Below are 21000 nucleotides of genomic sequence, written 5' to 3'. Positions count from 1 at the left end.
AAAAAAAGTATCTGATTTATTTGGAATTTAAGAATATATGTAAAGAAAAGTAAAAAAATAAAGCAGATGAAGTAATGAAGGAGATAAAACAAACAAAAGAAAATGAGGATCCAACTAAGTGGGATAATTGCCACAAAAATGAAGAGAGCATTTTATGATGCTGCTAAGAAAGTAGGAAACAAGTAATCAGAGATGCTTTGGACTAGAGAGGTAGATTATCAAGGATACTCTTGGATTCAGTAACCATCACTTTTCATAAAGCTGAGAACTGCCGGAATACCTCAGAGGATGGAGCAATGGTTGTGATAAGAGGATAATAGCACGCAGTATATGAAGCTCGCTTGGAAAGGAGAATAACATTGACTTGGCAAAAAAGACAGAAGGTGTGATCTGTATGATGAGAAAGAGGACACAGTAGAACATTGGAGGGAAACAGTGGAGAAAACAAGCATGTCAGCATAAAAGTATCTTCAGCATGAAGAATGAGAAGAGAATTTTTAGCTGGCTGAGGACGATAGGCAGACAGAAAAGAACAAACAATAAAGAGTCAATCGTAGAGCCAGTAGAACAAATGCTTTGATGTTTTGTTGCATTGTGTTTTGTCCGTTTACTTTTTCTATGTTTGATTTTTAGAATTGGTTCTCATTTAATTTTATATGAGTAATTTAGAAATAAAAATAAAATTTGAAAATAAGAATGAAAATGAATAAATTTATTATATTTTTGTTTTACAAGATATAAGTGTTTTGTTCTGATAAAAATAAATTTGTCCTCGATTCCTGGACATTATGGGATTCTAGAATAAGTTTCACAGATTGTCAGCTTTCAAATTTCAAACATTTGTGATTTTAGGTGACTTCATTATTTACTTAAACTTTTAGATGTTCTGCGTTGAGCACTGGGCCGTTATAGGCAGTGGCAGCGCCTGGAAGCATATAAAGATGGCCTCGAAACGTATGATGCGTTGGTACAAGGAATACGTTACGGGATTGTTTTTGGCCCTGTTCATAATCGAAGTCATGAAAGCGATCATCGGAGAACCGAGACCGCATTTTCTAGACTCGTGCAGGCCCGAACCAGGACTCAACTGTACGCAGAGGTTAGTGGAAATTATGAATCTTTTAAACTCTCAAGCTTATATTATGTACAAATATTAGTGATGTATGGCATTACGCCTAACTAGTGTCTGTTGAATTTAGTTACAAAATCATGATGATTATTATTTTTATGTTATCTTTATTTACGTACTTGTAATACTATATTTGATGCATGTTTCTGTGCGTAACAGATACGGCTTTACTAGTATATAAAGTACTTCACAATGGGATAGTAGAAAATAGAATTGCTAAAAACATGAAAATGAAAAAAATATAGAAAATTAAACGACAAACCCAAACCAAAAAAATAATAAAAAGCCAAATATTTACCTTTTGTAGTGTTCTGTATTCTACATACTGTATAAGCAAACTTAACGAAAAAAACAATACAAGCATAATGCATAATAATTAAAAGAACGTATTTTTGTTGATGTAGCATCATCGAGTGGTTGATGTAACATCATTCCTATGCGATATAAAATAAATACATTTCATACTAGCAAAAAGATATTTATTCAATTACCATTTATTTTACGTTATCATTATTTATTAAATTTTAGGGTATACATAACAAATTACAAATGTACTAACACTGCCATCACCACGTGGAACGTCAGAGAATCGACGAGATCATTTCCATCAGGTCATTCCGGTTTGAGCTGCTACACATCACTCTTTATGGTGGTAAGTTTTTTTGGCACAAAATCTAATTTAATAGTTGTGTATTTAATTTTGTATTAAAAATTCGATAGAATGTGAGGTCAATATTGATTAATCTGTTTTTTTGTTGGTGATAAGTGTAGCATAAGAATGAACATAAGATATCTAATTGAAGTATAGTCCAGTCATTTAAGCTTAAAAAAAATCTCGGAATTCGAGATACCCAGCAATACTATTGTAGGGTATTGACACCCTACCATATGTAAGTTTTGAGACAACTTTAGGGCATCAATATACAAGTATTTACAGACTTACAGCTGAGTATCTCGAATTCAGAGGTGAACTTACTATAATGACTCGGCTAGTCTAGTATATAATACATAATATAGAGACAACTACTATCGGTCTTGGAATGTTAATCATATGTTACTACCTTCATTTTACAATAATAGACCGATCATGGTATATTATTGTAAAATGCTTGCTTGTAAAACATTGCTTGTATACTTTTTATCAATGTACCTATGTACTAAAATTAGTCTTAATATATTCGAAGCTGGATCGATCAATGTATGACTCCGCTTCAGAGTTGAATTAACTTTAGCCACTCCATCACTCCGGACCTAGTAGTCCTCAATGCAAATGTTTATACTAAGTCATTCATATATCTAAGTATTTGTTAAATTACATTAAGTATTTGAAATTCGTTCACAAATAGTTCGAACATCTTTGTTAATAATATCATAACAAACTGCTATTTTATGCATTTTAATATGCCTATAAATTTCAAATTTTATGCCGAAAGTGAGACAATAAAAATATTGAAATATCAAAAAGTTAACCCTCCGTCGGTCGGATATTTATTTACCTTCGAACGGTTGGAGTAGCCTGGCTGGACCACACATTTTTTCGTCCTGATTTTTTCATTGATCGAAAACTAACGAAATTTTGGGAAAAGTCCAGAAATTTCAAGTCGATGGGATTACTAAAATTTTTTTTTTTAATTGAAGTCCAAAAAAGTCTGGCCAGACTACTCCGATGATCGACGGAGGGTTAAATCAATGTCAAAAGAGAAACTTCTATTATTTAAAAAAAATAAAGAAAATTTTATTATTACATGTGAATAAGTAAACATCGTTTTTAAAAACTTCGAATATTTTATACAAAGCCAATATAAACAAACACAGGCAAAAGGAAGAAGTTTCCACAGGTAGCGACCGCTTCTTTTTAGTAGTGATAAAACGATACGAGCAAATATTTTTATATGATAGAAGGAGTTAGGGGAGTAGGCCACATTGTAAATGAGTTCCGAATTATTCATTTGAAAAAATTTATTTCCAGTTCTACTTGCATTATCGCGCTCGTCAATATCTGGGATCCCGTTTTGCGACTCCCTTCGTACAGGCATTGTACCTTTGCTATGCGATCGCTTGCAGCGTGACCCGCATCACCGATCACCGTCATCACTGGTGGGACGTCATCGTAGGAGCAGGAATAGGAATTGCTGGCGCAGTATTTACAGTACAATGCTTTTGCCAGTATTTCAAGTCTCAATGGTCGGAATCTAAGGTAACATCTGGTATTTGACTTCATGGTTATTTGGGAAACGTACTAGCTTTACCAGTACGCGTACTAGTTGTTTGTAAACATTTTTATAAAAGAAGAAGTCAGTCAATCTATAAATTGAGGGTTGTTAATATTTCCGTTATAATTTTTTTTTATTTTACCATCTACTATCCAAATGTACGGGCCAAAAGCGACACTAAGATCGGTCGTACGCAGTGACACAAACAACTTTGCTCAGCATTCCTGTAGTTTGTACTTACACGTGCGCGGTACAGTTACATTTGCAAGATGTTTGATAAACTAGCTGTAAGTGGAATTCTGTCTTAAGGCAATTAAGGCATCGTGCCTTAAGGCAAATTGCTGGAACTTCCCGTACCAAAAATTATTATTTTTTTAAAAACGATTGATATTTTAAAAAAAAATTTACTTCGAAAATATAAGATTTTTGATAAACTATAAATTGGACAAAAAATTACTTTTTTTTGAAAAAAAAATTTTTCTCAAAAAAAAATTAAATTTTTTTTTTTTTTTTTTAATTTTGTTTGGAAAAAATAATGTTTTCTTTATTTTGGCATATTTTGGAAGATCTGAACTTTTTTTTCAAAGCAATCGTACTGCTTTAACTGCATAGATACAAAATGTAAAAGCGCGTAAGCGCCGCGTCGCCGTCTAACGAATAAACATTGGTACGGAACCCATAGGAATGCAAACAAAATTTATACTTATTTCTATAAAATATCTGATAATTTGATGTGCATATGTCTAATGATCATTTTTGACCGCCAAATAGCATTTTTTTTTACTTTTTTTGTTAGATCTCCGAAACCGCTAGGCCTGCCCTCATGAAAATTTGATCAATTCTTCATCTTGTCAATACAAGTCAAATATTTGTTGAATTATTAAAATCGGACGCTCTGTTCTCTTAAAAAATGAGTTACCGTTTTCGGGACTTTTTGCCCAGTATCTTTGGAACGGCTGGACCTGCCTTCGCCAAAAACTAATCAGCACGTCTCCTTATCAATACGAATCGAATGCTTTTTGAATTATTCAAATCGGTTGATCCGTGTTCCCGAAATCGTCGACGAAAATTTGTATCCGCACATACATACACACACGTACATACATACATACATACACACACACACACACACATACATCCATTTTTTCTAAGGTATGCCAAAATGTTCAGAAACCTCTGAAACGTAAAGATATATAAAAAAATTTATTTTCGATTTTTTTGCGATTACTATAACTTGCCCTACGGGAAGTTAATAATTACGTTGATTCTTAAATAAAAATGAAGATTTATTATTACAAATACATAAAAAATCTGATAATTTATACATATTATAAATTTATATATTTGTGCAAAACGTACAATGTAAATACCACTGGTAGCAAAGTCATCACTGCTTTGTAATTCATCACTAATATTTTTTTAATTATATTATATAATATTAACACATCATATTGGGTATTTTTTTAAATTTCTTACAATCGATGTATGTCTGTGCCTCACCAAGTTTCGGATATGTTTTACTTATGTTTTGTCCGGTAGACTCTGAGGCGTCCTATTCGTGTTTGGGCCGGTAATCTTGCGACGACTCTGATGCGTCATATTTGTGTTTGGGCCTAAAACCTTGCAACACCTATGAGGCGTCATTTGTGTTTAGGCCGATAACTTGCGACGCGGGTTAATAAAATGTCGTTTGTGACATTTTTTACTTTCACTATTGTAATCCAGATATAATATAATAAAGGGATGAAATGAATCCATTGCCGGCATTTGCCATATTTTAACAGCAATCAGAACCTTACATTCTATAAGCTGTTGGGCTGAAACTTTGCCGTACGTCGTATTTTTTAGATGGTAACCCAACGATTGATCCATCCATTTTAATGTCCATTAATTAATTAATTAATCCATTGATTACGTTATTATTAGAAGTTTATCTAATATGGCGGATTTATTATTCAATTTGGTGCTTCGATGACCGGAAAGGTCTATTTTCACTTGGGAACAGATTCTAAATATATATTTCCAAGTGAAAATTGATATCGCTACAGCTCGATATCAGGGTTGTTCGTGACGGCAATTTGAACCCGCGACTTAGTTGATTGATGGTTGATTGCAAACCTGCGCGCGAAGGCCCCATTTGGAATGCTACTTCTAATGTATGCTATTTCCACAACTGGATATCGACTCGCGAATTAATTTTTATCAGGAACTCTTTAATGCTTTAATCAGACTTTGTATTCCGCTAACCTCTTACGTTGGAGATTCCAATAAACCAATCTTAACTAGATCTAATTGGTATGTTGCCCTATGGCAAATTGCATGAACTCCCAATGTTTAATAAATAACGAACTTGATTAATAAGAATTGAGATTTAGCAACTATGAAAATTGTGATTATGAAACTATCCACAGCTTTTTTCGAAAATGTTTTTACTTTTCGCTGGACGCAAATAAATGCGATTTTCAATTGATATATTTCAAACCTATAATATCTCTAATATATACTTCGTGTTCTTAAAATGTTATTTCATTTAAGTGTAGACGCCTACGTTTTTCAATTTATCAACAAAATATTGAACGGAAAATACATAGTGCATGTCCTAACATAGTGGCTTTTTTAAAAAATGTTATAATTAAACCACTCTAAAAATAATTTAGCAACTAATTACGAAAGAACGGCTCGGCCGTTCCTTACTATGAACTAAGATTCGCAACTGATATCCTTTGTAGTTTCGTTTTTTAAATTCTTCTAATTGTCACTTTGCACTGCAAAATGCACTTTTCTGCAAATTCTAAAAGAAGAAATTTCTTAAGAAGCGGCTTGGCCTATTATTGCCTCGTGAAACTAATCGAGTTTTATACAAAATCTTTTAAATTATTTAAATCAATGCGGCTGTTTTTTGAAGAAAACGGCTTTTGAAACGGAAAATTTACTTTTCCAATTTCGGTGTCGACTCAGAATGACTTGAAACATTAAGAAAACAAAAAAATGTTATTATTTACTTATACTATTGCCGTTTTTTAATTACAATATACAATCTATTATTTTAACAGGAACCTACTCCAGTGAAATTCGGCACACTGGTCGGCTTGGACGGAATAGCTTTGCCAACATTACCAAACGGAAACGACAGAACACGACACCAGAGTGCGAGGCGGTTGCTTTCGGATATCAGCCAAACGGAAACCACTACAGTACCAGGCCATCAGCTTGCCTAACGGTGTGATAATTTGTGTGTTAAATATTGAGTTAGAAGACAGAAAAAAACGTGTTTGCGATATTTTTCCTGCAAGATAAACAAGTTTAAAGACAATTTTATGTGATGCGATCATTGTGAATTTATAATTAAAATTCATAAATTCTGACGATTCTGGCAACTTTCGGATCAAAGTGTGTGACTAGATGTGCAAAGGAAGTGATTTTCATGGCTTTTATTCCATTTTATTGTTTGGCCTTTTTTAGCACTAATCTTCTGTTCAGACTATAACATCATTTAGTACATAAATTAAATGGAAGAATCATAATGTAAAGCTCATGATTACATTATAAAGTAGTTAATAATTGAATTAATATAATGTATCACTTTTCTTAACATTTTAAAATAAGGCCAAGTTTTCTAAATCTAACCATGGTCAATAAAATAAGACAATAATGCAACTAAAATGTCAATATATAATTCGATATTTTAGAATAATTTATTAAAAAAAACTATTATAAGATACGATATAATATTATTATGCAAATTTTTAATTATGCTACAGAACAAGAAAAATTGCTGCCTTTGCATATGTGTGGGCTCAATAAAAAAATGGCGTAGCTAGATATATAAAAACTCTGTTTGTATATAGTATTTCAAAAAATTGTTCAACAAATGTTTATATTAAAGTTGAGCAAACTGAAACTAAGTAACTTTTTATTTAGTCATGCTCGACAAATACTATTATTATATTATGTAAATAAATTACAATTGTAATCAGGTTATACATTTACTATGTCCATCACAACAAAGTGACTGCAATCGATTATATATCATGTTTTTATCGATATTTTAAATCGGATAAGTAAAATTCCTAGATTAACAATAATATTCTATAACGCTAGTAAGTTTTAGGCAGCATAATATGAAATCATAAGCATAGTTGCGATATAAATATATTATAGTAAGACAGATTCAATTTTGTCAGCTGAAACTAAAATAGTCTCCGAATGCTCGCTTGTCTATAGTTTTACATGTTAAATTAGCGTTCTTTCCATTGATTTCCACTGCAATGCTACGTTATTTTGAATAATAAAAATTAAGCTTATTTTTGGCAATTTTTTAACATCAGCTTTAAATATATCTCGCGACATAAGATAGGCATATTTGTGTAATTGCCTGCAGCAAGCGAGTAAAAGAATAAGGGACCTAGCTTATCTGAAATCTATCGCACTTTCCAAATATTTAAACAGTATTAACGTATCTACTTATGATTTTTTTAAAAAGTGTACATAAACACTGATTTTTTTTAAGAAAAAAAACAGCTTATGTTTACTGCTGCTGCTCTGTCTGGTACTGACTTTTGATTATATTGAAAATGTGTTGCGAGTGCATGTTTATTAAAAAGACAAAATGTTTATGTATGAAATTTATACATTGGTGGTAGACTAGAATATATATAAAGCATACATATGTATGTATTATAAAAAGTGACCAAATTTGAAAATCAATATTTTTATATTTATCTTGTTGTAAGTGAATAATTATTTATTTATTACACAAATTATTATAATATATGTAATAATATTAAAATATAGTTTTATAAAATATATATATTATCAACTTGTCTTCTTAACTCCACTTCAATATTCAAATTGATTTAATAATCTTTAGCTTATTGTGTGTGTAATATACAACTGTGGTGTACATATTTTATTATCTTAGTAATAACCATATCATATCGAAAGAATTGACCCATTTAATGCCTAAATGAAACGTAAGTACTAATTAATCTAATTAGATTGGGTTTGGTAATATAATCGACTGAAAGGGTTTAGAATTTTCAGAAATGCTTTTGATAAAAGATACTGTAAACGACAGAAAAATGCATGGACCAGTTACAATGTTGATTTATTTCTGGATAGCATATTGTACCTGACGTCTTTTTTTGGTTTTTAACCCTTTGAGGGAACAAGTAATTCTAGCATATAACTGTGTATGTGAAAAGTGGAAAGTGGTGTTGTGTGTCAAGAACGTAATGAATTACTATAAGGTTGTTCGGAAAGTTACTTCGTTTTTTACCACCAGAATTTAACTATTTTTTTTAACCTAACATCACATTTAAGCCCTATAATTATTATATTATTTGAAAACTTATATTTCAAGGTTTATGTGTAAAAAATTCTAATTGATTACATGCAGTAGTTGTTGGATGGTGCCACTTTCAATACGGAAAAAATTAAGCAGCATTTTCGACTTATTTTACTCTTTTTCTGTAGAAAAGGTAAAAATACTGTTTGAGTCAAAATGAAACTGACCGATGTGTATAGAAATGGCGTGTTGATAGTAGGACAAAATTAGTTTGCTAAATTTCATTCCTGGTATTTTGATGTTCAAGATGCATCAAGTCCAAGAAGTACGGTTGAAGCTAATAAAGACGCGAGAAAAGCATTAGTTGATGCAAACCGACGAATAATAATATCTAAGATAATAATACATGAGTAAAAATTTATCGAATTTAACAGTTCATGACAAAACTCAATGTATAGTTCTCATAGAAAGTTACGTGTGTCGTCGAACTGGCGTCCGCCATTCGCCTCTGAAAAGTCTTGAAAATTATCAGGTTTTAAAGCGAATTTTCACTAGGAATTTCAAATGGGATGTAAGGAATACAATACACACATTTGTCCATGAAACAAAAAAAGAACCTGCTCAAAACAGGTGCAAAGCTGATATTTGCCAGAAAAGGTGATGCAGTATGTTTGGTAAGATTTTAAAGAAGTTGTTCATTTTTCAGCTTTTTCAGGATAACATAACGGTTAATTTGGATGCCTTATGTTATCAGCTGGATGAACTAAATGATATACTTCAATAGAAAAGGTCAGAATTAACACACAACAAGGTATAGTTCCGCATCAAGACGACGCAAGACCTCACAGAAGTTTGGTCAATCGCCAGAAGCTTTTGAAGCCCGAATGGGACCTAATTTTGAAGATTCATCATATTCTCCAGACCTGCCATCATCGGACCATTATTTGTACCGGTCACTAAAAAAAATTTTAGGCGGTGAAATCTTTACCTGAAATCAGTCTGTAAAAAGCACTTTGATCAGTCTTTTTTCAATAACCACCAAAACATTTATTATTTCGAAATTATGCTAATACCAGAAATATGACAAAAGATGTTCTATCAAAACTGCCAATACATAATTTATTAAAGTAATTTTTTATTATACGAAAATTACGAGCAAAAATGTCTATAAAAAACGAAGTTACTTTTCGAACAACCCAATATATTGTCTTTCCTTATCTATGATTGTCTAGGGTAATGAGAGCCAAGCAACTTTGTTGCGTATGCGAATACCTTTAGAAACCTGCATTCTGACCTGCCAACTTCACTGCGCTTCGAATTTCAGTCAGATTCGCCGTGCAGTCTACAGTCTATCTCTCGACGTTCTCGATGGTGTTTATCAATTCGTTCCCCGTTCCTTGTGTTATCGTTTAGCGTTCGCCGTTCGACCAATCACGAGCGAACAAATATCAAAATTGATTGTGAGAGCAAACGTCACAAACACTTATTATCAAAATTCAATCGTAATGTGACATCTGATCTAGAGAATTATATTTTGAAAAACATGTCTTTATCTTTTATACATATTCTATAATATTTAACAATAACAATTATTTGTTTATTTTGATGTAACATAAGATGGAAGCAGTACCTGTGACTTTGATTGTGAAGGCACCAAATCAACAGATAGAAGACCAAACCATACAATGCGAACTATCGTGGACGATAAAAAAGCTAAAAGGGTATCTCTCAGAAGTTTATCCTAGCAAGCCTGTAAGTATTCTTTGACATCATTCATTTATTTTAATTTCATTATGCAGTTGACAGCAAAACGTCAAATGAAGTATGGAAGCAAGCTGATTACCCAAATAAGTAGTACAAATGTTAGCACTTATATGGCAATATCTAACCACAACATATAGGTTTTGTATTTAACTATGGCAAAATTTTTCTTTTTGCAAAATGATAAAATACTAATATGTGCCAAATTGCTTAATAATATAATGTACTTTAAGTGCCTGCTCAGCAATATCATGCTTGTAGCTAAATAATTTAAATAATCAGCTCGTATTAGAAGATTATCAAATATAATCAAGTCATAAGTCATAACTGCAAATATATCTAGTCATAAATTAATATGACTAGATATATTTGCAGTACTAAAGTGAAATAAAAACTTATGATCTATATACATTACTACAAATTGTGCAGTTAGTACTTAAACAAATTAAGAAATTTGCTTAATGACAGAATTATTGAAAGCTGCTTTCAAGAGTTGAGACAAGAAATAGTTGGTCTCTTGTATTAATGCTATATTCGAATTAAACAATGTACAGATCGGTTCAACCATTAAATCCTTTGTGATTTTCTTTATTTATTTATTGATGATTTATTTTTATGCTTTTATTAATTTGTTTGTTTTTTTATTACATTACATATTAATTTTATTACATTATGTATTAATGCTATATTCGAATTAAACAATGTACAGATCGGTTCGACCATTAAATCCTTTGTGATTTTCTTTAGCATTTTTTATTTATTTTCATGCTTTTATTAGTTTGTTTGTTTTTTTATTACATTACATATTAGATAAATCAGGGCTTCTTGTTGATGATGCAATAATGTCATTTATTACAGTTTGTAATTTGTGTAACTACATTATTCAATACATGATTTTGAAATTAAAGAATTTAAAATTTGAATGAAAATTAATTAATTATCACTATTATCCTACAGTTACTTGCAATCTAATTTAATCTTACTTTACTTTGATTATTAATTATAAATAAGCCTGACAAGAGCCTGAAATATTTATTATTGATTACGGCTTGCTTATGAATAAATAAATAAATAAATATTACTTTCAATGTGCATTTGAAAATAGAAAATTAACGTGAGTATGTATTAATAAAGGCGAATGTATTTCTTCAATAGAAATATTTGACTCTTGTGTCACTACTATATTCAAATTAAACAATGTACAGATTGAAAAAACCATTAAATGTTTTATGATTTTATACAGTATTTTATTTATTTTTGTGCCCTTATTAATTTAAAACCCTTAATCAAAAAGTAATTGATTGTTAGTTTCTGAACTTCATGTTTAAATATTAGAAATTAATTTCATCAAAATTAAATTGTTTAATCTTTTTTTTCATTGAATTGCACATTTGATAATATAATCAGTGCTTTTTATAATTTGTGTAAATACATAATACAATACATAATAATTTTGATTTAAAAAAAAATAAAATTGAGATGAAAATTTATTAATAATTGATATTATCCTACAGTTACTTGCTATCTAATTTAATTTTACTTTATTTAATTGTTAACTATGAATATTATTAACTAGATATATTATTTACTATTATACTTTACTACTTTCGATTTGCATTTGAAAATAAGAAATTAATTGGAGCATACATTTTAAAGGTGAATGTATTTTTTTTTATAGTTTATATATCTCAAAATATTAGATTAATATAACTGAGACAAAATTGATTGAATTAAATGATCTATAATTTATTTTAACAGCAATTGACTGGAATAAATCAATGTAATCTTAATAGTATATTTAATATTACAACATAATACTGATACTTTGCATTTGCTAAAGAAGCATAATTAACTTCCCGAAGGAGTAATTTGTTTTCGCCAGGAAATCCGGTTTGCTAGTTTTGTTTCCTTTGGGGTTTCAAGCCATATTGAATCATTTTTTGTTTTTTGTTTTCATCAATCTTTTGTTCATATTTTCTCAAAAACGGCTAGACTAGCGTCTAGCGACAATCGTCCAAATAGTTTATAATTTATAGCAGAAAATTGCAAAATATTTCGTTCGCGTTTTAGCCAAAAATGTGTTTTTAATGAAATTTTACATAACGATACAGTTTATGATCTGAAATATAGGTTCGCAAATTTTTTGGGTTCTTGCGCTTTGCTGTGGGCTCCCTAGATTTGTAACTGTACAAAAGTTTAGTATTAAACATTTAAAGTAAAATAATATGTTAAGTATATACATTTATTAATGGAATTTAAGATGACAAACTAAAGTAAACGATGATTACTCATACATCTTATGGCTAATGATGCCTGTCTACATATTTTTTGTTAGTTTGAGATCAGTAATAATGCTAAACTTTTGTTCTATTAGGGATTGCAATGTCTGTTTAGTACATACAAGCATGTGATTATGCACTATAATTAATATAATTATGGATATTATAAGTCTGTTTGAAAAATATGAATTGGAAGTCGCATTGATTAGTTTTTAGTGAAAGCGAAAAGTCATTATTTTCGAAATAGACAATTAAACATTTTATTTAATAAAGTTGAAGTAGATTGTTTACATATATTGGGAAGTTCATTCAACTTGTCTGAAAGCAAAATGCCTCTTACATCTAGTTTTTATTCTATTTGCATATAAAATAAAATTTATACTAAATTGATTTATCAATAATGGTAAATAAATTATATCATAAGTTGCAATAGAAATTGTGCCACTATGATGTAATGAAATACGTAATTCAAAAATTATTATTTTAATTGCACTAATATTATTTCTAGAGTACGGAAGAACAGAAACTTATCTATTCGGGCAAGTTGTTATCTGACACTGTTGTTCTGAAAGATATATTACGTAGATATGAAGGTCAAGATACCCATACTGTTCATTTAGTTTGCATTCCCAAAAATGACAATATTAAAGTGAAGACAAAATGTCAGACAAAAGGTCCAGTAATTGATCCAATACCAACGAATCAAAGAGAAAATGCAAGTACCACTTACCAGAGAATTTTGTCAAATAGTAGCACTAGTTCATCGAGTGAAGCGATAAATCAACAGTATGGACAGAGGAATGATTTGGCTAATACACAGCCAGTGCCCCAATGGAATAATGTTAATGGAACACCATCAAACCAAGTTGTTGTACAAAATCTGTTATGGTTGAACCAAGTTTATACACAGTATATAACACAATATATGCAAATGTAAGTTAACGAAGTTAAGATGCATTTAATAGTTACAGTTCTACAGTCATATTTAGATACATACCATTTTGGCAATTTTTTGCCAAATCATATTTTGTAAATACTCATGTGTAATACTATTAATATACTTGTTAGATTACAACACGGAATGGTTCCAGAAAATGCTTATCTTCAAATGCTGCAGACGAATTCCATAAATATTCAATCAAATTCTCGGATTTCTGAAAATGACACAGCTCCACAAGCCCCAAATGTATGGTCAAGTAAAAAGATAATAATAAAATTTCAGTTCTGATTTAAAAAACTAAAATTCAAAAATAGCAACAGTTTATGAATAGACTCAAATTTAACCTAGAAAATTTGATTGTGTTTTGTTTTTGTTCTGTGCAATTAACTGTGATGAGAAACATTACAAGATTTTTTTATTTATTATGCCTGTGTACTTTTCTACAGGATCCTGAAGTTGAGCAAGCTGCTGCTGCTGCTCCAATAAATGCTGTTGGTGTTGGTATACCGGCTGATGAAGTTGAGGGTGAACGTGATTGGCTGGATTGGTTTTATTTCTTGAGCAGAATAATGGTCCTTTTTAGCATTGTCTATTTCTATAGTTCACCAATCCGATTTTTAGTTGTCCTCATACTTGGAACTCTTGTACATTTGTGAGTATATATAATATAACTATATACTAACTAAATATATACTAACTATATATAGTATAACTATATGATTTGGTAGCATAACTATTTGTGGTATACATAGATCTTATATTACATGAACTGCCAGTCGAGCCGATACAAAATGTAAAAAGATCTTGTAACAAAGTTGATAAGATCATGGTAATGCTAGACAAATTGCTGGAAATGACTTGATCTGTGCAAGCCCCAAGTCATTCAACTTTTGGAGAATCATGCTATCATACAAATTTTTGTACATTAAATTTGAGAAATTTCAAATTATACTTTCTATATATAAACATAAATTCAAGATTTTATCTGAAGGATATGAAAGATATTCACGATTTTTGATATCGATTAATGCCTAATCTTACTCGCAAAGCATTCATTTATTTAATCTATCTTGACGTTTCTCGGCGGCACACCCTCGCAACAGAGAACATTTTTTACTTGAGAAATGTAAGGGGACTAAGAGTCCATGTAATATAAGGTCTATGGTAGTATAGCAATCATAATCCTGAATTGATTTATGCATTAATTTATTATATCTCAGTTTATTTTATACCATGCTTTTTAAACCAAAAGTTCTATGAAAATTTGATTTTAAAAGTCATTATTGAGGTATAAATTAATCTAAGCGTGCCATTACATTTATTTTTATGTGATGAACAACTTTATTGTTCAAAATGAAGTAAAAACAAAATATGACTTGAATACTTTGTTTTCAACTTTCATAATTTTCAAATTACTGATTAATATAAATGAGTCATTTGAGAAATTTGATATAAAACTGAACTGTATATAACGTCAAAGAACTATCAATTTGCTTGTGAGTGGAATATCATTATTAAAGAAATTTTAGAAAAAAATTATAGAAATGTTTATTTCAGGTATCAAATAGGATTCTTTAGAAACGTTATGGCGGAAATTCACAACGAAAACAATAATGCACCAAATGCAAATGCTCCAAATAATAATGAAATTGTAGACAATATTGATCAAAACCAAGAGACTCCTACTTTTAGTACACATACCAGCACAACTCAACAGATTACCCCAAATGATGATCGACCACATTTATTCACAATATTGTGACATTTGTGAGGGCATTTTTCCAATCACTAATACCAGAAACACCAAATGCTATATGAATGTGATATATTCTTTCTTTAAATTAATTCATACTATATTATATAAAGTATACTGAACGTTTTACTTTAATTGTAAATATTGTGATATTACTAATATATTCGGGCTTACTGGATTAGCTAGAAACAACAAATCTGATCCAACATTTGCTATATTTTGTAAATAACTATAAATAAATGTAAATATGTATATACATACATGTATGTATCTGATGCATACGTGTATAAATGTGTAATGGCAATTAATGGCAAACAGATCTGCCTAATTTGAAATTCTTGTATTATAAGTATGTTAAAATATTCTGTTTAAAATGAGTAGCCAAGCAAATAAATTTGGTATATAAATATAATAGGTACCAATAAAATATTCCATTGTATTTTTTGGCCTTATATTTATAGTAATAAGTTCAGAATTGTTTGCAGTGTTTATAATTTTATTAATTTAATTTCTTCAGAGTTATGAAATTTTAACAAGTGTTTAATAATGTTAGTCATTTAGAGCAAAAAATTGTATTTAAGTAATGGCAATAAAAATGTTTTTATTAACCTTCTGTTTAAAATCACATAGACATCATGCATGTTAAAACTTTAAAATTAGCTTTTTTTTATAACAAACTAAACAGATGGTGAAGAAAATATTATTTAATTTAAATTTGAAACTTTTCTAAAAAGAAATTCTTTTCAAAGTTTTAAATTGATATTATTTTATTTATAAATATGTACGTATTATTTTGAATGGCTTAACATGTGTTTAACATTATTTCCTCACAATCAGTGTCATATAGGACAAAATGGAATGCAATGCATGCAAAAAATGCGGGCGCACGCCTTAGGGACGCCAAAACGAGATTCGGATATGAAATTTATAATATAGAAAGGCTAGAATTTTTTAATCTCTGATTTGCTAAACCCAAATATTAATATTACACATGCAAGAATAATCTTGCAAGTAATAAATAACATATCGAAATTTTTGGATGTGTTGAAAAGTTTGGATTGAAATTAGTTCGGTAGTGCGACAACGGTAGAAGACACAAAAGTTTGATTATGAGCACCCGCGAATTGCCTCGATCTTCTGAATAATTTTAAAATCAATGTATTTTTGCGCTTTTAGTTTACATTACATATATCTAAATTTTGTGTACATAAACACAGAATTATTAAAAAGTATTTAAAAAAATTAATGTGAATTTTGCATAATTTTCATGATGAACTGTTAAAACAGTTAAGATATAATATAGGGGGACGGGGGCGCGAAAAAATAATGGCATGCGGGCGCTGAGGCCCTGATATTAGGCCTATAATATTCTGGTGTATTACTTTAGTCTACGAAATCTATCGTTATAGAAAACTAATCAACGTGATTCCCAATCAATATCTTTTGAATTGTTAGAATTGATTGAAGATTGTGCGCTAAAATGTGGACGAAAAATTTTATACAAATGTCTTTTAAATTTTTAAATCGGCCTAGCCGTTTAAAAAAAAACGTCGAGAAAACATATAATTAGCAAATCGGATTATTTCCCGAAACGGGCAAGTTATAGTCACAAAAAATCGACAAAGAAATTTTTTTATATATCTTTCTTTACGCTTTAGAGGTTTCTGAATATTTTGGCATGCCTTATTATTAGAAAAAATGGATGTATGTGTGTGTGCGGATACAAATTTTCGTCGACGATTTTGGGAACACCGATCAACCGATTTGAATCATTCAAAAAACATTTGATTCGTATTGATAAGGAGACATGCTGATTAGTTTTTGGCAAAGGCAGATCTAGCCGTTCCGAAGATACGTGGCAAAAAGTGCCAAAAATGCACCAAAAACTCAGTTTTGAAGAGAACGGAGCGTTCGATTTTAATAAATCAAAAAACATTTTCTAGTATTGACAAGATGAAAAACTGATTGAATATTTGGGAAAGCAGGTCTAGCGGTTTCGGAGATCTAGTAAAAAAAGTAAAAAAAATGCCATTTGGCGTTATTCAAATTAGTACCCATACATTAATTCATTCATTAGTGGCGCTAGGATCACCTCTTCTGACAGAAACTTCTGTCGATTGCGCACTCGGTCCTTATTTAATTTTTGTTGTATCTTTGATTTAAAATCATGCCGAATTGAATATTAACTTTAGGCGAACCTAATAAGTAATTTGAATTGTTATGTAATTATTCGTTAATTGTGTATAATGTTTATCTAGAATGAGTGATTTTTATTACTTGGATTTATCTTTGTTAGTATATAAATTTAGGTTATGTTCTAGTATAGCTTGCATTATCAGTTTAATTCTTTCACTAGCTAAATCCAAAAGTAATAATTAAATTATCTTTGCAGAGAATTAGCGCAAGACGATTCCAACGTTTCTATTATATATTTGAAAAAGAATATTATAAACAGTTTGAGGCAAATATTGGAGAAATATCATCAAGTGTAAATATTGATATACTTAAATATGATTCATGTGAACGACGTGCTATAATCAGAGTGCCTGCAGAGCAATATGTTAAATTGAGGAGCTCCTTAACTTTATGCAGTACATATGAAAACATCAGTTGTGCATATAAAATCCATAATATTTCTCCTTCCTTGCTATCATTAATTGGTAACAGTAGAACCTATAGTCATTAGCTCTAATTACGTATTAAAGTAAAGTAAAATACTGAAGATGTCTTATTGTGAGAAAAAAGATGGTGGCAAAGACATTGTTATTTTTGCAACGAAAGAAGATCATGAAGTACCGAGTACGGTTACATTACCTGAACCAGAGCCGTCACCTGGGTTGATATTGCCAAATGGTGAAATTAATTGGAATTGCCCATGTTTAGGAGGCATGGCCACGGGACCTTGCGGAGTTTCATTTAGAGAAGCATTTTCGTGTTTTCATTATAGGTAATAGAATTATATTAATGGTCTTCAATTTTTGCAAATATTGTTAGCTTTTGTTAATAGCTCGTTTTTCAATTTAATGTGAATTGATACTTAATTTTCTTGTTTCATTCATATTCAAAAAATTTGAATATGTAGCCTTTTTATTATGTTATGCAATTTTTCAGTGCACTATTATAGCTATGTTAGCAAATTAATAGAATCCAATTTTTTTCTATTAAACATTTATAACAAGTGACACCAATAATTTTTTGTTCAGTTCAAATTTTAATTATTCAATTAGTAATCAGTTATATTTTTATCGAAACAGATAGTGTGTGATTCATCTTTTTCTTCTAATTCTATGGTATATAATATAACATATTATTCTATTTACAATATTTATTGAGAATCTTGTTTAATTTTCAATGTATTTTTGCATTTGTTCGCAGAAGTACTGTTCACTACTTCAAGTTCAAAATACTTAACTCTGAAACACATCTTTAAATTTTGATTCTACATATTTAAATCATTTTAAGTAACTATAATAAAATAATATTTATTTACATTTCTAATTAATTCCAGTGAGGCTGATCCGAAAGGTAGTGACTGTTTTGAGAAATTCAAGGATATGCAAGATTGTATGTCACAATATCCAGCTCTATATAATAAACAAACCGGAGATGACGATGATGATGACAGTCCTTTAGACAAAGCATTTGATCAGAGCGGCCAAGAGACGATAGATACTTCAAAAGATGTAGAAATTGAGAAAACAAGTATACAAAACAAATCTGATTCTGTATAAAATTTGTAATTTCTTGAAGTTATAAATGTCACATATGCCTGATAGAATTTAGTATTGTTTAAAATTTATGATTAAGTTTATTGTAATAGATGAAATGAATTATAGACCATGTAAATGAAATCAGGTTTTTTTTGTGTAACCATTTCGTATCAAACCAGATTCTATTTCTGCTATCCCGAGTACATCTCACCTCTTTATTTACATATTATCTTCAAATTTTTCTTAGACGATAATTTTTCGACTTTTTGTATTACGTATAAATCTATGATCGTAGGCATAACAATGCACATTATAGTCTACAAAAATATCAAATTATTGAAGAAATTATTGTGAGTATACATTTGTACTTGTGAGTGGATATTTTGTGGATATTTTTTTGTATTACTAAGTGGATTAGACACCAATTGGCTATATACAGTTAACTATATAGTAATGTAATCCTGTTATTTATACAAACACATACACAGGCACCTATATGTACACACGTACATACATAAACTTGCAAATGCACCTATATGCAGACTCAAACACACTAGTAATGTTAACAAATTCTAGTTAATTATGTATTATTGAAAAGTATTAATTCTGATGATTTTCACAATCTTTAATTTAAAAAAAAATATCTTTTTAAATTTTTCTGTTGTTTTGACTTTGTTGTTGATTTCTACAATATTAATATGTTAATTAAAAACAAATAAAAACTGCTTTTTTTTTGGCTTCACTTCACAAAAAAACCCTAGCATGAAGTCATTATATGTTTACATGTATGTATTATGTAAAGTATTTGTTGAAACCAAGAACAGCGTATTGTCAACGAATAGAAATACCTATGATATTTATTTAATTAGACCATAGAGAAAGTAAACCTTTGAAGTAATTTGAATTATCCATTATTGTTGATACATGTTTCAGATACTTGCAATTAAATTATTCAAATTAAAACCATATACCACTTCTATATCAAATAAAATATAAAATTAATTCATAATTAAAATGTCTATAGAAATGACAAAATTGTGCACATTTTGCTGTATTGACACTTTTTTATTATTAGCTTTTACTAATAGAAATGAGTCTCAAAATAGAATTCACAATTATAAAACTTTACATATAATATGACCAGTGTTAATAAAATAAAATTACATTACATATATTGTTATTTGAATGATTTTGAATTTTCACATAGAGAACGAAAACTCCTAATGTCTAAATAATATTCAATAAATGCTTAACAATGGTTTATGTAAATTCACATAGTGCAAGTGGTACATATACATATGCATAGATAAATAAACATATGTTTGTTCTATAAATCTATTCATTATTTGAACAGTGAATATTTCGCGCCGCGTGTGTCTTTCGCATGTTGGCTATGCGTGTGTTTCACAACTTTGCACGTTGATATCTAGACGATCCATTGACGTCAGCTGAGCGTCAGTGTGCTTTTGCCTTACAGTCAAGTGATCGTATCGTATTGTTGTAAGTGAAAATGCTTGTCGAAAGTTAAGTGACAATTGATGAAATTAGTCTAAATAAAGTGAATCGCGAATAAATAAATGTGGCGATACATTAAATCTTCATTATTAGTGAACAAGGAACTGATTTAATATGGAAGATAAGCCTGTGAAGCCATGTAAAGAGAAGCGAAGGTATTTATGAGTATTGGTCAGCGAGATTCTAGGTTAATGCTGTGCATGTACATTATTTTGGAAGAGATCAGTCAATGGATAACAATGCTTATTTTGATATTCGGGCGAATCATAGTTCAATAGCATTTGAAATAAAACAATATTGTGCATCATATGTCCATTACAATTCAGCTTCGTTAATTAATTAATTCAGTATCGAAACTGATAATCGAAATATTTTTCCGAGCATTTCAATGCGGATTCTAGTTCTCCTTTGGT

At 29.9% G+C, this 21000-nt stretch overlaps 4 protein-coding genes across 6 annotated transcripts in view; all 4 read left to right on the top strand.

The window, feature by feature from the left end:
* Window positions 1-7108, top strand: part of LOC113378098 (phospholipid phosphatase homolog 1.2 homolog) — a 68482-nt gene extending 61374 nt beyond the window's left edge. The window contains exons 3-6 of one of the 3 annotated variants that reach the window (XM_026618618.1): window positions 882-1099; window positions 1658-1781; window positions 3099-3326; window positions 6396-7108. In XM_026618618.1, the coding sequence (XP_026474403.1) occupies window positions 882-1099; window positions 1658-1781; window positions 3099-3326; window positions 6396-6560 (735 nt within the window). In that variant the 3' untranslated portion in view covers window positions 6561-7108. The remainder of the gene's footprint in view (window positions 1-881; window positions 1100-1657; window positions 1782-3098; window positions 3327-6395) is intronic. The other 2 variants (XM_026618616.1, XM_026618617.1) reach the window with 2 other exon arrangements.
* Window positions 7109-9992: 2884 nt separating this feature from the next.
* On the top strand, window positions 9993-15371 carry LOC113375880 (homocysteine-responsive endoplasmic reticulum-resident ubiquitin-like domain member 2 protein). Its single transcript, XM_026615828.1, has 5 exons — window positions 9993-10381; window positions 13178-13602; window positions 13738-13855; window positions 14056-14261; window positions 15167-15371. The coding sequence occupies exons 1-5, from the start codon at window positions 10247-10249 to the stop codon at window positions 15369-15371; spliced, it is 1089 nt and encodes a 362-aa protein (XP_026471613.1). The 5' UTR covers window positions 9993-10246.
* Window positions 15372-17853: 2482 nt separating this feature from the next.
* On the top strand, window positions 17854-19195 carry LOC113377856 (mitochondrial intermembrane space import and assembly protein 40). Its single transcript, XM_026618294.1, has 2 exons — window positions 17854-18309; window positions 18871-19195. Exons 1-2 carry the CDS (start codon window positions 18086-18088, stop codon window positions 19091-19093), a joined length of 447 nt encoding a protein of 148 aa, XP_026474079.1. The 5' UTR covers window positions 17854-18085; the 3' UTR covers window positions 19094-19195.
* A 1320-nt stretch (window positions 19196-20515) lies between these two features.
* LOC113378567 (hypoxia-inducible factor 1-alpha) overlaps window positions 20516-21000 on the top strand; it is a 112112-nt gene continuing 111627 nt past the window's right edge. The window contains exon 1 of the mRNA XM_026619112.1: window positions 20516-20742. Within this exon, the coding sequence (XP_026474897.1) occupies window positions 20702-20742 (41 nt within the window). The 5' untranslated portion in view covers window positions 20516-20701. The remainder of the gene's footprint in view (window positions 20743-21000) is intronic.

Source organism: Ctenocephalides felis, unplaced genomic scaffold (assembly GCF_003426905.1).
Source record: "Ctenocephalides felis isolate EL2017-DRISC unplaced genomic scaffold, ASM342690v1 CF-g0.4_SCAFFOLD_01886, whole genome shotgun sequence".
NCBI classification, from domain to species: Eukaryota; Metazoa; Arthropoda; class Insecta; order Siphonaptera; family Pulicidae; genus Ctenocephalides; species Ctenocephalides felis.
This window is presented reverse-complemented; position numbering and strand designations above follow the sequence as displayed.